Source organism: Nannospalax galili, unplaced genomic scaffold, assembly GCF_000622305.1.
Source record: "Nannospalax galili isolate Female #2095 unplaced genomic scaffold, S.galili_v1.0 scaffold799, whole genome shotgun sequence".
NCBI lineage: Eukaryota > Metazoa > Chordata > Mammalia > Rodentia > Spalacidae > Nannospalax > Nannospalax galili.
Genome location: NW_008343085.1, coordinates 541,681 through 556,692, shown reverse-complemented (window position 1 = coordinate 556,692; position 15,012 = coordinate 541,681). Strand labels below are relative to the sequence as shown.

At 47.6% G+C, this 15,012-nt stretch overlaps 1 protein-coding gene across 2 annotated transcripts in view; it reads right to left on the bottom strand.

Moving 5' to 3' along the window:
* The window catches only part of Atp6v0d1 (ATPase H+ transporting V0 subunit d1), a 51,957-nt gene that overhangs the window by 14,379 nt on the left and 22,566 nt on the right, over window positions 1-15,012 (bottom strand). Inside the window, exon 2 of one of the 2 annotated variants that reach the window (XM_008839085.3) lies at window positions 1,781-1,831. The exons of the other annotated variant lie outside the window; for it this stretch is intronic. Coding sequence (XP_008837307.1) covers window positions 1,781-1,831 — 51 coding nt within the window. The remainder of the gene's footprint in view (window positions 1-1,780; window positions 1,832-15,012) is intronic. 2 annotated transcript variants of the gene reach the window in all.

Sequence of the window (15,012 nt, the reverse complement as noted above, 5' to 3'; positions counted from 1 at the left end):
ACTTGGAACAGACTATAACGTGGGTCCTGCCCTCTAGGGCACTAGGGTTTGAGGGGCAAGCCATACAGACATGAAGTATTTGGAAAAAAAAAAAAAGCAAATACCCAAAACTGTAGGGGTAGAAGAGAGAATGTATAAAAATAGGGCAGAGCAGAGAAGGCCACGCTGGGATGGACCACAACAAAATGGAAGGGACCAGGAAGCATGAAGATAACAGCCAGGAAACTGAAACTGAAAGGGGCCTGAGGGTAAATGAGTAGCCTGGGGATGGGCTTCCCTTACCAGTGGCTAGAGGCAAGTAAGCTAATCCTAAGGGCTCTCCTGAGCTTTTAGGCACAAATGTGATGGACAGAGTATTACCTGCCCCTGTACCCAGTCTATTCCTCATACAGAAGCCCTTTTACTTTTATTTCAGTTTACTTTTTCACTGCTGGGAACTGAACCTAGGGCTTCACACATAAGCAAGTGCTCTATCACTGGGCTATATTCCTAGTCCTATTTTAATTTTTATGTATGTTTGTGTACACATGCATATGTGTGTGCGCACATGCACACATGTGCATGCTTGTAGAGATCAAAGGACAACTTAGGTGTCATTCTTCAGGCTCCTTCCACTGTTTCTTTGGGACACAGTTGCTCAATGGCCTGGAACTTTGCCAAGTAGGCTACACTAGCTGGTTGTTGAACTTACAGAGATCTACCTGCCTCGCCTCCCATCTTGTGATTGCTAGAATTTATAAGCACGTGCCACTACATCCAGCTTTTTATGTGGGTTCTGGGGATCTAAACTCAGGTCATCACACTTGTGAAGCAAGCACTTTACCAACTGAGGCATCTCCCCAGGCCCTTATTTTACTTTTTTGAAACATAATCTTGCTTTAAAAAAAAATTTATTTTGGGGGCTGGAGAGATGGCTCAGCAGTTAAGAGCACTGACTGCTCTTGCAGAGGAGCCAGGTTTGATTCCCAGCACCTACATGGTGGCCAGTTCCAAGGGAATCCAATGCCCTCTTCTGACCTCCGCGGCACTGCACGACACAGGTGCACTCACACATATGCAGGCAATACACTCATACACATAAAATAACAATAATAAAATATTTTTTTAAATTTATTTTTATTATTTTTAATTATGTGTATGTGTGGTCTGTGTATGGGTTTGTGTACATGAGTTGCAGGTGCCAGTGGAGGTTGGTGGCATTAGATCCCCCTGGAGATGAAGTTATAGGACAGGGACTCCACTCTGGTCCACTATGGTATTCTAAAGCCTAGAAGAGAGTATAGTCTGGTGTATATTTATGATCAAAAAATTACTATAGAAAAAAATTTGGGGGAGTGAAGGTTGCAGGAAAGTTTCTCTTGGATTTTTGATATGAGGGACACTATGGTAACAATGGAAATACTAAGGACAGTGGCTGAGAAAAGACCCATAGGGGTAGGGATGGGACCAAGCACTCTCCAGGTGTTCTTGAGATCCAGAGGATCACACCATCTGGAGTTGCTCAGAGAGAATGAAAGGTGGAGCACATAACTCCTTCACAGACTTCAGGGGTCTCTGTGATGCCCCTCCTATTCTACCACATCAAGAATGCCCCAGTTTGCAGTCAGGCATGCTAAAGGAAGAGCACATGTGGCAGAATGTGGAGGAAGGGTATACACACATTGGAATGAATACCTTCTACCTATATATCTGTGGGCTAGTGGCAAGTAGAACTCATGTCATCTATGGCTCCCAGGCACTAAGAGAGTGGACTTAACCTCCTGAGGCAAGAAGAACTTACTGCCTTCATCCCTGCTCTGCCAGTCACATCTGCTTTTCTCCCATGGCCACCCTAAGGGGGATAGAAAAGAAAGGCAAAGCAGATTAAAGAGAAGGCACCTAACTTTAGGCTACTTTTTAGACTGTGTATATATACCTCCTTCCTATGTCTTTGCTCCAGGGTGTCCACAATGTACCCTGCACAGGGCTCTGTTCTGCCTGTTCTCCCAGTCTGGCTACTCTGGGAGTAAGGCATGGGCAGCAGGAAGTGCCCAACTGAGAAATAGTTAGGTTGTTGCAGTATTTGATTATTCAGTTGGGTTTTACAGAAAAACTCTAATTCTACCGATGGTTACTGTAATAGTAATATATTGCCTGCATTTCTACCTCTAGAAATGAACTTTGTGTACTAGATTTTAATCTTGAGATTGGGCAAGGTTACAGGTCTTTTTAAAAGAAATGTGGGGCTGAGGATGTAACTCAGTTGGTAGAGGGCTTACCTAGTATACATAAAGTCCTGGTTTCAATCACCAGCACTGTACAAACTAGGTGTCATAGTACATGCCTGTAATGTCATAGTACATGCACTTGGGAAATGGAAGCAACAAAATCAGGAGTTTAAGGCCAACCTTGGCTACATAGTCAGTTTAAGCCCAGCCTGGGCTATGTGAGATCATGTCTTGAAAAAGAAAAGAAAAATAGAAAAAATAGAAATACAAGTGGCGGCGCTGGGCATATAGCTTAGTAGAAGACTTTTCTAGATTGCACAGACCCTGAGTCTGATCCCCAGCACAAAAAGAAAACAAAAAATATACAGAAGGAAATAGAGTTTATAGGCTTACTTGCATAAAACTGACTGACTTTGAAAGACTGCTAACAGTCTCTTACAGAGCATGGCCATACTTTTCTGGATCACTCTGAAAAGGATAACTTCATTTTCTTCTATCTCTTACCTGAGAATACTTTCCCTAACACTTTGGGTTTCCCTAATTACTCTGGGCTTCACTCTTCCACTGCAGTCCCTGCCCTACCACATGGCTGCCTGCCACCAAATGGCTGACCTCCATGCCAGCTTAACTCAAATGGCATGGCTTTTTTTCCTTCTCTAGTCTCCTCTTCCAGGCAGCTGCTGAGATTTACAGTTTGTCTGCCCTGGGGGTTTTCTTTTTAATTCTAATAAAATTGTCCTCTTTGAATAAAACTTTGGCTTTCTTGACTTAAAAAAAAAAAAAAGATGATGCCTCTGAAATGGTTTTTGTGGATATGAAACAAATAGTTAATATGAACTGCGGGCTGGAGGGATGGCTCAGCGGTTAAGAGCACTGACTGCTCTTGCAGAGGACCTGGGTTTGATTCCCAGCACCCACATAGCAGCTAACAACCTTCAGTAACTCCAGTTCCAGGGGAGCTGACTCCTTCTTCTGACTTCCACAGGTATCACATGACACGGGTACACTTAAGCACTTAAGCAGGCAAGACACTCACACAAATAAAAAATCAAGATAAAATAAATGTAAAAGAAAAGAATATGAATTGTTAGCCAGACATGGTGCCTCCCAACACCTGGGAGGCAGACAGATTTCTGGGAGATCAAGGCCTGCCTGGTTTACTTAGCAAGTTCCAGGCCAGCTGGGACTACAGGGAGACCCTCTCTATTTAAAAAAAAAAAAAAAAAAGGAACATAAATTGTTAATCACAGCACTTAAGAAGCAGAGGCAGGTGTACCTCTGAGTTTAAGGCTAGCCTGGTCTATATGGAGAGTTTCAGGCCAGCCAGGATTAAATAGTAAGATCCTGTCTCAAAAAACAAAAAGAATATGAATTGGTTCACTTTATAGGACTGAAATGAAGTCTATTTCATTTATCCTGTTCATGGCCTAAATTTAGATATTTGTATCTATCAATAAACATTCTGTTAATATTTTTTTGGTCCAGCTGGCCTGGCACTCACTATGTAGACCAGGCTGGCCTGGATTCACAGAGATCCGCCTGCCTCTGCTTCCTGAATGTATATTTTATTTTTTTATTCATCTTATTTTATGTGGATGAGTGTTTTACCTGCATGTATATAAGTGGACCACATGTGTGCAATGCTCTCAGAGGCCAGAAGAGGGTTGGATCCCCTGGAACTGGAGTTACAGACAGTTGTTAGCTGCCATATGGGTGCTGGTAATTGAACCCAGGTCCTCTGGAAGAACAGTATGTATTCTTAACTGCTGAGCCATCTCTCCAGACCCTCAATAAACATTTTGATGTTAGGAAAAAAATATGGTAAAGGAGTTCTGATCCAGGAATACCAAGTACCCAAACTTCCTCTAGGAGAAGCTCCAGAGCTGATAGCAACCAGGAGCCAGGACTGGAATTGGTGTTCTGTCAGACCACCAGCCAAGCTATAACTGTCCATTTATCCATGCAGCTACTGCAGTCAGATGAGAGTCATTTTCAGACCAAGAGACTTCCTCTTTTCTCACAGCTTGGGCCTAGAGACCAGGATAGATGCACAGGAAAGAACCCAGGGCAAAACTCAGTCCTCTGAGTGGAACCCCTCCTGTCAGTGATCCCACTGGTTCCTGAGATAGCAGTCCTGGCCCTGAAGCCCAGTCTACCCTCCTGATCCCTCCTGTTCAGAGTATTGAAGGGCAGGTGCTCTGTGCACATTCTGCCCTTCCGAGTCCTGGCACATGCTTTAGGATTCCTGAGGCAAGATGTCACCTCCCACTGGGGATCCTCATGAGCTCTCCAACAGCATGAAACTTCCTCTGCTCCAGTCCCCGCCTATGCTCCACATGGCTTCTCTCTCTGGGAAGGCTAGCTCAGCAACTTCCCCACTGTCAAGCACTCTTTCCTCTCTTCAACTCCCAACCCACCATCAAATACCTGGTACTGGTCAGGTGGGAGTGCTCTCCTCGGGACCACTCTACCTGGAAGCAGAGAGGCTATGCAACGCACTCTCCCAGGCCAGGAGCAGCCTTTGTGCCGGATCTCCTAGCCATGCACATTTTAGACTTATCAACAAGAAGTCAAATGGAACCAGAACCTTGCCCAGAGTCTCATAGTCAGGGTATAGGGAGATCAAGATGTCATGTAGGCCTGATGGACTCTTGTCAGTCTCCACCTCTGGTCTCCTTTGCTCCCCTTCTCTGAGCCTCTTTGACCATATTCTTCCATAGCCCATGGCTAGGGTAACCTTTCAGGTATGGAATCAGCTGTCAAAGAGCCTTCAGACTCAGAAGAGTTGGTCACTGGCCAAGAACCAGTAGGCCATCTAGACACTTACTGCCAATCATAGGCATGGCTGGACCTACTCTGTCATGAGTCAATGACAAATCCCCCTCTAGCATTATGTGTGACACCAGCCATTCCTGGAGAAGCCAGAAATGTTTGCTTCTGATTGAGCAGGGCAAGGCTAGGGTCTCTCCTTAGCACACCCCCCGACCCCTGGGACTTAGCATAGGCCTCAGCACAAACACTCCTGTGTCTCCACTGCTGCGTTCTGCTGACGCTGCATCTGGGGAAGCCCTGGCCCCAAGCACTGCTGGAATGCAGGCGGCCGGGTGGTTTCTGCTGGCGTTTGTCAGATCAGAGCAAACCCAGGAGACTACTGAGAATCCTGCCCAAGGCTGGAGGAATCTTCCTTACCAGGAAACTCATTTTTTAAAAGCCCCCAGAGACAATGTCAAAGAGCTGTTCCAGACTACTTTCCCTGGCTAAGACTCGCATCTCCCTGTGACCCAGGGAAAAGGGATAGCTTGCCAGCCAAGAAGGCGACTTGGAGGGAGGTACGCAGACTGATCCCTCAGCTCGCCCACGAGGGGACCACACAAGGCTTCTAAACCAGCTCTGACCCTGTTGGAGAAACCTGGCGCCCAGACACAGTGGCTGGCAGCCCCAAGCCCTTCAGACAGGCCTGGCCCGGGCGAGGACAAGGCGGGTTAGGACGCCCTCTCTTCCTCAGCTTCCTGCTCTCTTTGAAGGACGCGGAGGAGGGGATATGACCGGGGATCGGATCCAAGCACAGGAGATGCCTGGAACTTATAGAGAACTTCGTGGGAGACCTGGCTACCTGGCTCTAGCCCAACCCCTCAAGGGCACCCAAGGATAGCAGGGGCTCTGGAAAGGTAGGGGCTAATTTGCTGTGGGCCCTGGGTTCAGCAGCCTGATAGCCTTAGTGATGGCCCAAGAGGGCCAGATGTGCCTGGGTTGAGGCATGAGATGTATTCTAGTTAGAGTAGACTCAGGGGATAACTCTGGTTTACCCACAAGCCAGCTTTCTACCCCAAATTCTCCTATCAGCATCAGGAGTGTCTGGCCAGTTGGGGGTCTCCCATAGTAAAAGACTTCCTCAGAAGCTGATTTTTCAAGTTTAAGAAGATATCGTTGCTATTAAGTTCTTGCTTCAGTCTGATCTAAATCCTACCTCAGAAGAAGCAGACCGATTCAGTTTGCTCAAATCCCCAGCCTCAGAGACTCAGGGCCTTGGGCTTGCTCCTCAGCACTCCACCGGCCCCTCCCACCCTGCAACAAGGACGATCCCAGACCTCCTCTACCTCTTTGAGTTTTTGTCTCAAACATTTTGGCAACTACCTCTCACTAAATCCATCTCCTACTGTCATGGAGGCTTCCTGCTCCATACCTCAGCTGCCTATTCCACAGTCTACTCTCCATACTATCTCTAGAGTGAAGTCATCCAACTCCAACGGTCACTATCACCTTTATTCAATAGGCTTCATGGCCCTGGAGCTACAGGTATGCTTCCCTGACATCCCAAGGCCCATGCTTCCAGCCTTTACACTGCCTTAGACCTTGACTCTCTGGCCTACCCGTGCTATCCTCTGACTACAATCATTTTCCTATCATCTCAGCTCCCAGTAGGTGCTCTAGGGAAGTCCACAGGCAACTCTATAAATAAGCCCATGAAGTGCAGGAAACAACCTGCTTCCTCAGAAGCAGGAAGACAGAAGGAGGAAGACACGCTCCTGACCTAGAAACCTAGAGACTATGCCTTCCCTCTTTCAAAAGGCAGCCCCAGTCACCTTGAGGTGGTAATGTCAAAGGTCATTGTCCCAGCTCCAGCAGAGCTCTGTGAAGGTACTTGGGAAAGCTGTAGACCAATATCCACCTGGCATGGCTATTTCTTCTAGGGCTTAACAGCCTGCACCAGCTTTAAGGTAGCCTCATAGTATCTACCTGCCCCCCACATCCCCTTGCTTATTCCTAATCCCATCTCCTTAGGCCAGGACCTTTCAGCAGCAGCAGGACTCTGGTCTCTGCTGTCACTGACCAGTGCTTTCTGCTCTGTGTGATACATAGCATGGGCTTGGCAAACAGCCTCAGTCAGGCCATGAGAGGTGGAGCTAGGTAGCCCTGCCCACACCCTCTTCCTGAAAGCATTCTCTGAGCCTGTCAATGGACGAAAGGAGACCTTTCAGGCCATTCAGCAGGCTCTCAGGGACAGGTACCACATGGCCTCTCCAGCCTCTTGGTCTCTGCAGCTTTTCCCCAAAGACCTAGGGAGGCAGGAAAGGAGGGTCATATGCCAGGGGGTTAGTTGGTTCCACAGGCGTTAGGGGACCAACACACGAAGCAGAGTGGCCCCAGTTCTACACTTACCCATTGCCTCATGGTCCACAGAAGGGTCCTGCTGGCCAGCTGGCCACAATGGAGTGTGAGAGGACAGTGTGTTCCCAGACTTCACTTCTGCTTTTCCAGAGGTTACTCAATGATGCTCTCCTGGGGAGCTCAAGAGTTTTCAGGAATTGTATGAAACCAGATGCTAGAACATGTTCCCTAGAGCCTAATGTGCCAACCCTACCATTTCCTGCAAGGGTGGCTGGGCCATGGGCCTGCTGTACCACACAACTGGGCCCAGGTGAGGGCTCTGCTTTGAAGGACAAGGCTCTACTGTCAATGCTGTGACTTTTAGGGGTTCAAAACAAGAAAACACATACAGATGGACAGATGGATAGTCTGGTGATGCAACAGAGCATGTGCCACTTGGACCCTTCTGGGTGAATGTGCTGTGCCAAAGCCTCCTCCCTAGGCTCAGGAGTTACTCAGGCTCATGTCAGCTCCAAAGCAGATGTGTGCACTGGCTGGCTAAATCTGCAGGGTCAGAGCACCACATCTGGAACTCACAGTGTGGGAGTCTCAGCATGGAAACCATTAACCCTGGGTTTACCTAGGGCTTGCAGCACAGACTCAGTATCCCCTTCAGCCTCTGGGCCTCCACTAGGACCCACCTCAGGCACTCTGTAGACCCCTAGGTAATGCTAACTGACCACTTCTGTGTTCCAATTCTTTCTATCAAATGCCAACTTTCTGGGGGCTGGAGAGATGGCTCAGCAGTTAAAAGCACTGACTGCTCTTGCAGAGGACCCAGGTTTGATTCCCAGGACCCACATGGTGGCTACGAACCATCCTTACTCCACAGCATTGCACAACACAGGTGCACTCACATACATGCAGGTGACAGTCATACACATAAAATAAAAATAATAAAAATATTTTTAAAAAATAAAAAACAGCCGGGCATGGTGGCGCATGCCTTTAGTCCCAGCACTCGGGAGGCAGAGGCAGACAGATCTCTGTGAGCTCAAGGCCAGCCTGGTCTACATAGTGAGTTCCAGGACAGGTGGGGCTACAGGGAGACCCTGTCTCAAAAGACCCAAAAAATAATAAATAAAAATAAAAACAAAACAAAACAAAAAAATGCCAACTTTCTCCCTCCCCACATATCAGCTTCTCTTCCTTACTACCCGAAGCTTGGGTGTCCTGGCCAGTAAAGGGGTACCTCATTCTTCAGTTAAGTGTATGTCATAGTTCCAGCCCCCCTGCAGACTCAATCTGCCAAATCACTGTTTCAAGATATCACTCTTGGGCAGATAAGGAAAAAATTTTGTTGCACACTCGTGTGTGTGTGTGTGTGTGTGTGTGTGTGTATACGCACGCACGCCTGCATGTGTTCATGTGTGTGTAAAGACAGAGCTCACTATGTAGTCCAGGATGGCCTCAAATTTATAATCCTCCTGACTCTGCCTAAGATTACAAGCATATGCCACCATGCCTGGCTCAAGGGGAAAGAAAATTCTGAAGTCCTAAAAATGTATGTTCAAATCTTGTCCCACAGCTTGGCCCCGAGTATCTTATAGTATATCTCTGACCCAGGCTCCTGGCTGATTGCCTGGCACTTGCACTGCCAACCTCCCACCCCAGGGCACCTACACAGACATTGTTTAAGGCAATAGTATACAGATAGTCATCAACACAGCACACCACAAACCATCTTTTCCAGCAGACAGGACTCCACACAGAGCTTCCCAACTTACATACTCAGTCTAGTCGTTTCCACTCCAGCTGTTGCTCAGACTGTCCTAAGTAGTTCTACAAAGAATGTCCCTAGGGGCTGAAGAGATGGCTTAGCAGTTAAGAGCACTTGTTGTTCTTACAGAGGACCAGAGTTCAATCCCAAGTGCCCACACAGCAGCTCTGCCACCTTCTTCTGGCCTCTACAGGCATTGCATACATACCAGGTATACATACATACAGGCAAAATACTTACACATATAAAAATAAACCTAAAAAAAAAAAAAAAGAATGTCCATAGTCTTCCTTTCCATGGTCTGTAGCATTCCTTCCCCCCTACCCCCACCCCGGGCTCTAGCATGTCCTCCCTTGTCACTGCCTTTGGGGAAACCCAGCATGGGCAAACACACAGGCACCACTCCACTATTTAGTAGAGTCTGAAGAACAGGGCTGTCTCAAGATCTAGGATGCCTGTCCCAAAGTCCATGTGTCACTTCACCTACCAACAAGATCATACAGAGCTCTGAAAAGCCAGAAATCAGGATAGACTGAAGCTAAGACTGCCCCATGTACTACACCCTGGGCTGCTCTGAGCTACAGCCTCAGGGTCTTGGGAGCAAGGAAGAGGCAGAGCAGCCAAGTGCAGCTCCTGCTCCATGGGAAGTCCCTGGGTTGGCAGGCCAGTAGTCTCGGGAAGAACCTGGAGTCTACTGCTGGCACAGCTGCACACAGTTATTGAATTTCAGTTGGCGTGAGGCAGGGTTCCTACAGGGAAAGGACAGTAAGTTCTCCCTCTCTGGTCTCTGGACCCACATTTTATTTCATGCTGGAGGCTTTTCAGTGAGGTGAGGCATGACAGCAGTGGGTGGGGCTAACACCCAGAGGTGGCCCAGCTGATACCAGTGACACCACCCACCAATATCAGATACAGGGATCCAGTGGGAGGGTCACTCCCCATGTCCAAGAGTCTGCAGGATGCCTGCCCCAGGTTCACCACCCCACTCCCAGCTCCAGGACAGGTGGCAGGTGGCAACAGAGCCACAGTTAATTACCCACTACCCACATGATCTAAAGAACACCCGTCCCTGTAGCTGGGACAATGAAAGCATCTCTCACAACCCATGAGGAAGTCAACTCATCAGACAATCAGGAGGGTGCCAGACAAGCAATGTTTCATGTGCCAAAGGGAGGGGCAGAACTGGTTACTGCTGCACCCAGGGCAAGTTCCAAGAAGCTCTCCTCTGACTGAATGGCGATCCAACTGGACAGCCTTCACCAAGCCATCCCCTCCTTGGCCCTATGGCTTCATAGGATTGGCATGTCCCAAAAGACAGAAGGCTTACAGGGTAGCTTTCCTATGTTCTCCAACCACAGTCTAGCAGGACAATCAAAGGACCTCACCCTGAAAGGCAGGAGCCACACCCTCCTCCACTGCTAACCTGCACTTTGACCTAGCCCTTTCTTCTTCAGACTTGCCACTGCAGTGATAGAATAGGCAGAATGGAGGGGGTCTGGGACTATAAGACTGTTTTGCATTCCCCAAAAATGTGTCTGGGTGTGAGTAAAAGAGGTAAAGTGGTCTGACTTGGCCATGTGCCAGTCAGTCAAATGAAGTCCAGCAGCAGCAGTGAACTATGTTCAAAAGCTGGCCCATACCCATGTCAAGTTCCTGGGTTTGTCTACCCATAGAACCTGAGTGACCTAGTTAGTCCATGACTCTGGGCCCTTGTTCCACATAAACATATCTCTGGAAGAAAGACTTGAAGGATTGTCTATACGAGGAAAGGCAGTTCTACAGCTCTCCGGAGGCTCTGATCTCTGTGGGACTATGCCAGGATCCTGACTGGAGCATCTTGCCAAGTCCATGGTGCCTAGAGTCAGCCCAAAGGAGAGACATAAGAAAGAAATACACATTTTACTTGAACTCGGCCCTGCGGATGGACTCAGGATCAAGTCTCATTCAGCAGTGAGAGGACACACTGCCTTTAGTGTGCAACCTCATTCCTGTAGCTCATGCATGGAAACTGCACAGAGCAACTGAGGCCAGGGATAGAGTTGATTCATACTGTGCCCCTGGTCTTGGTTTGGACCAGGCAAGAAGGTAGCAGCAGAAACCAGACTGGTCCTACTCAGCATTCTTCACCCATCCTGCCTTCATCTTACCCCCAGTCACCCCACTGAAGAACACAGTAAGACATGTGTGGGGCAATAGCAACATGCCAGACTGAATGTGATCAGCACTGTAGACTAGGGCTGGCCTCTGAGAGGGAGGTGGTCCCTTGCCCGAGTAACTCTGAAGTTTAAATGCTAGATTTGGGACTGGAGAGATGGCTCAGTGGCTAAGAGCACTTACTGATCTTGCAGAAGACCAAGTTCAGTTCCCAGCATCCACATTAGGCAGCTAGCAACTACCTATAACTCCAGCTCTAGGGGAATCCATCTCTTCAGGCCGCCACAGGCATCCACACACATATGTACACACCCCCCGACATAATTAAAAATAAAATAATAAATCTTAAAAAATAAATAAATAAAAGTTAGATACAAATGACAGAAGCTACTAGGGGGAGGTAGGGGGCATACATTCTTAGAAAGAAGTGAAGAAGACTCTCCAAGACCCTCTGTTCCTCCAGGCCTGGCTACATAAAATCTACTTTGAAACTTAGGGGATGGAGAAAATGAATTAGCTACCACATGTGACCTTGAAGTCACAGGATCCTGGGTAGCAAGTCACGGGTTGCAGTTCATCTGAATTCCTCAACTCCCAAGCTATTAAACTCTATAGATTCTTGTGTCGAGGCCTGAGGGACTGGCAGGGATTCTTCACACTGACCACCCCTCACTGAGTCAGGGACTAGATCCAAATAGGTATAGCCCAGAGCTTTGAATAAACAAATTAAAGAATAAATGAAGAAGGGGGGAAAAAAACCTTAGAGTGATTGGACCTAAAGAGTCAAGACAGGAGTCAAGACACCACAAGTAAGTCCTTGGGCTTTGTCTGGAATGATAAAATAAGACGATTGGGTAAGTTATCCCCAGGAGTCTGTCCAGCTCTGTACTATTCTAGCCTGGTTGGGCCCAGGTCATTGTGACTCCCTGTAATCCAACCTATGAAGGCCACTCAGGGGCTCAGATTAGACTGGTAGACTGAGTACCCATGGAGCAGCCTTGGCAGGACTGGTAGCAGATGCAGGGAAGACTCTGGATCTCAAGCCCTCATAGTACAGGCAGCAACAAATTCAACACAGATGACGCCTCAGAAAGGGGGCCCACCTAAAAACCAAATATGAAGTCTCAGGTGAGGTCAAGGCCTGAAATCATTGCCTGAGAGTCCAAGGTCTGGGTTAGTACCCTGGGATAGGCCTTAAATGGCTAGGAAAGTAGTGCCCAGCACCCAGTCAGGGCTTCCCCCCATCCCCCAAATCTTTCTCTTGCCGCAAGTCAGCCTGTCTATCCTCAGGACAACCCACATTTACACAGCCCAGGCCAGGCTCCTAAGCACACTTCCACAGTCCTTCAAGGAAGTTGCAGGATGCTGGGTATGGATAGGCAGAGAAAGTATCCAGGTTTTGTGATAGAAATCTAGATAAAGTGGCCCTTTAGGACCTTGATTTTCCTGTCTCTTAAAGGAGGGGTGGGGGGGAGATGCGGTGGCACACCTTTAATCCCAGTACTCTGGAGGCAGAGGCAGGTAGATCTCTGTGAGTTCAAGGCCAGCCTGGTCTACATGGGGTACATGGTCTACATGGTCTCAAAAAAAGACAAAGAAGAGGAGGAGGAGGAGAAGGAGGAAGAAGAGGAGGAGGAGGAAGGAGAGGAGGGGCTGAAGAGACAGCTGCTTCACCATTAATAGCACTGGATGTTCTTGCAGAGGCCGGGGGTTTGCTTTCTGGAACCCACATGGCAGTTAATAACTGTCTATAACTAACTCCAGTTCCAGCAATGCCCCCTCTGGCCCCTGTGAGCAGTGGTTGGATGTGGTGCGGTTATATCCATGCAGATAAAAATAAAAATTAAAAAGAAAACAAATCTACAAACAAAAACAGGGGGTGCATGCATTTAATCCCAGCACTAGGAAGGCAGAGGTAGGCTGATCTCTGTGAGATGGAGGTCAGTCTGGTCTACATAGTGAGACCCAAGTTAGCTGGGACTATAGGGAGACCCTGTCTCAAAAAAAAAGGGGGGGAGGGTCAGTCTTGGAGTATTTCTTGGAGTATTAGCAGAGTCAATGACCCTAATGGGTAGCCCCCAAATGAGAGGAAGGTTGAAGAAGAGTTGTCAGTTACCTGATAATGACCCCATTTTTTACATACTAGGACCTACATGTTAATTTGGAGTTTGGCGCCAGTTTAGGTCTCTCCCAGAGTCTATACACAAGTACCTGTGTGTGCCAGACACATGCCTAACCTAAATGTCCCTTTTGGAATCCCAAAGAAAACTGAGAAGAGTCTGTGATTGAAAAATTCTACCTTTCCTAGATTAACCATAGCAGCAGAACAAAGGCAGAAGCCTGGTGAAGAGTACATTTCTAGGAGCCTGAAAAGCAAGGACTTGACCCCTGGGGACTCTCAAGCTCCTACTTGGAGCCCTCAAGATCCCTGCACTCATATTAGCACACTGTGCAGTGAATGCTGCTCTAACTCTGAGAGCTGCTGGAATGATCCAGGTGAGCCTAAATGAAGACAGTTTAATGGTCAAGGCTGGAGCATCCTATACCAGGCACCAGGACAGAAACCACCAGAAAATGTCCCATGGTCTCTCTCCTATCCATTTAAGTTGGGGCACAAGTAGGTAAGAGCAGAGAGAATAAGACAAACAGGAGACCTGAACAATCAGCCCTGCCTCATCTGAGAGGCTAACCGGGACTTGAGATACTGGAAGAAGAGCCCAGGACAAAATTCTAAAGGGCAGCAGAGCTATGGGCAGGTGCTGTGTAAAGCACAAGCAGGGACCCTGCCACGCGGCTTCTCCTGGTTCTCTGGCAGCAAAGTGATCCTAGTGCACCCCCTTGTGGCTGAAGGGAGGATAGGTTTGTAGAGGACAATAAGAGGGCTGGCTCTAGGCAGAAAGAGGGTGCTTCAGCTCCAGTACCCTCTCAACATTTCCCTCCGATTTAAATGCCTCAGACTCTTGGTCTCCATCTCCCCCAGTCATCAGTCCCTGGAGGTGTGAGATTGTTGACACCTGCAGAGCCTTTCAGAAATGTGTCTTAAAGATTAAAAGGGCCAATATAATTGAGTCCATATGTATGGCTAAAGGCTATATAACAAGAAACAATGCCAGACAGGAGATACCTTCTTTTGAGTTGTTGGCCAGGGTAGCCCAAGAGACTCCCAGATAGTAACCCAGCATAAAATGGGGAAATGAACTGCAGACCCCAATCTTATCTAAAGGAATACTGACAACTGATTGCTGCTAGGTGAGGAACAGCTGACCTTCCTAAAACAAACAACTCTAGGTAGGCTGACTACATTCACCGGATGGACAAGTACCGGGGAACAGCAAGGGTGCCGACAACACAGTGGACAGTAGCAGGCATGACAGAGTATAAGGGCTCTAGTGGGGGGGCACTATGGGAGGGTGCCATCTGGGAAGTAGGTGTATAGGTGTATAGTTGAATAAGATGGTTTGGGATGTTCTGTGTGATATACACAAAAAAAAAATCAACAAATTTAAAAAATGAGTTATATTTGAGGAGGAAGCATAAAAATTTACGTCATGTTAATTAGTAGAGGTGATAAACATTACCACTGAAATCTACCCGATGACTTTATAGGTGCCAAGGATCCAAGTGCAACCAACTATGACTAGTAATAATTGGATACATACAGATTAGAGACGCATGTGCCAACATCTAAGTGTTATTAGCAAAAACAATGAGTCTTTCTGTAAGAAACAGCGTATTTTAAAATTAAATGGAGATCTTTCTTAAAAGTTAAAAACTTGCCAGGCG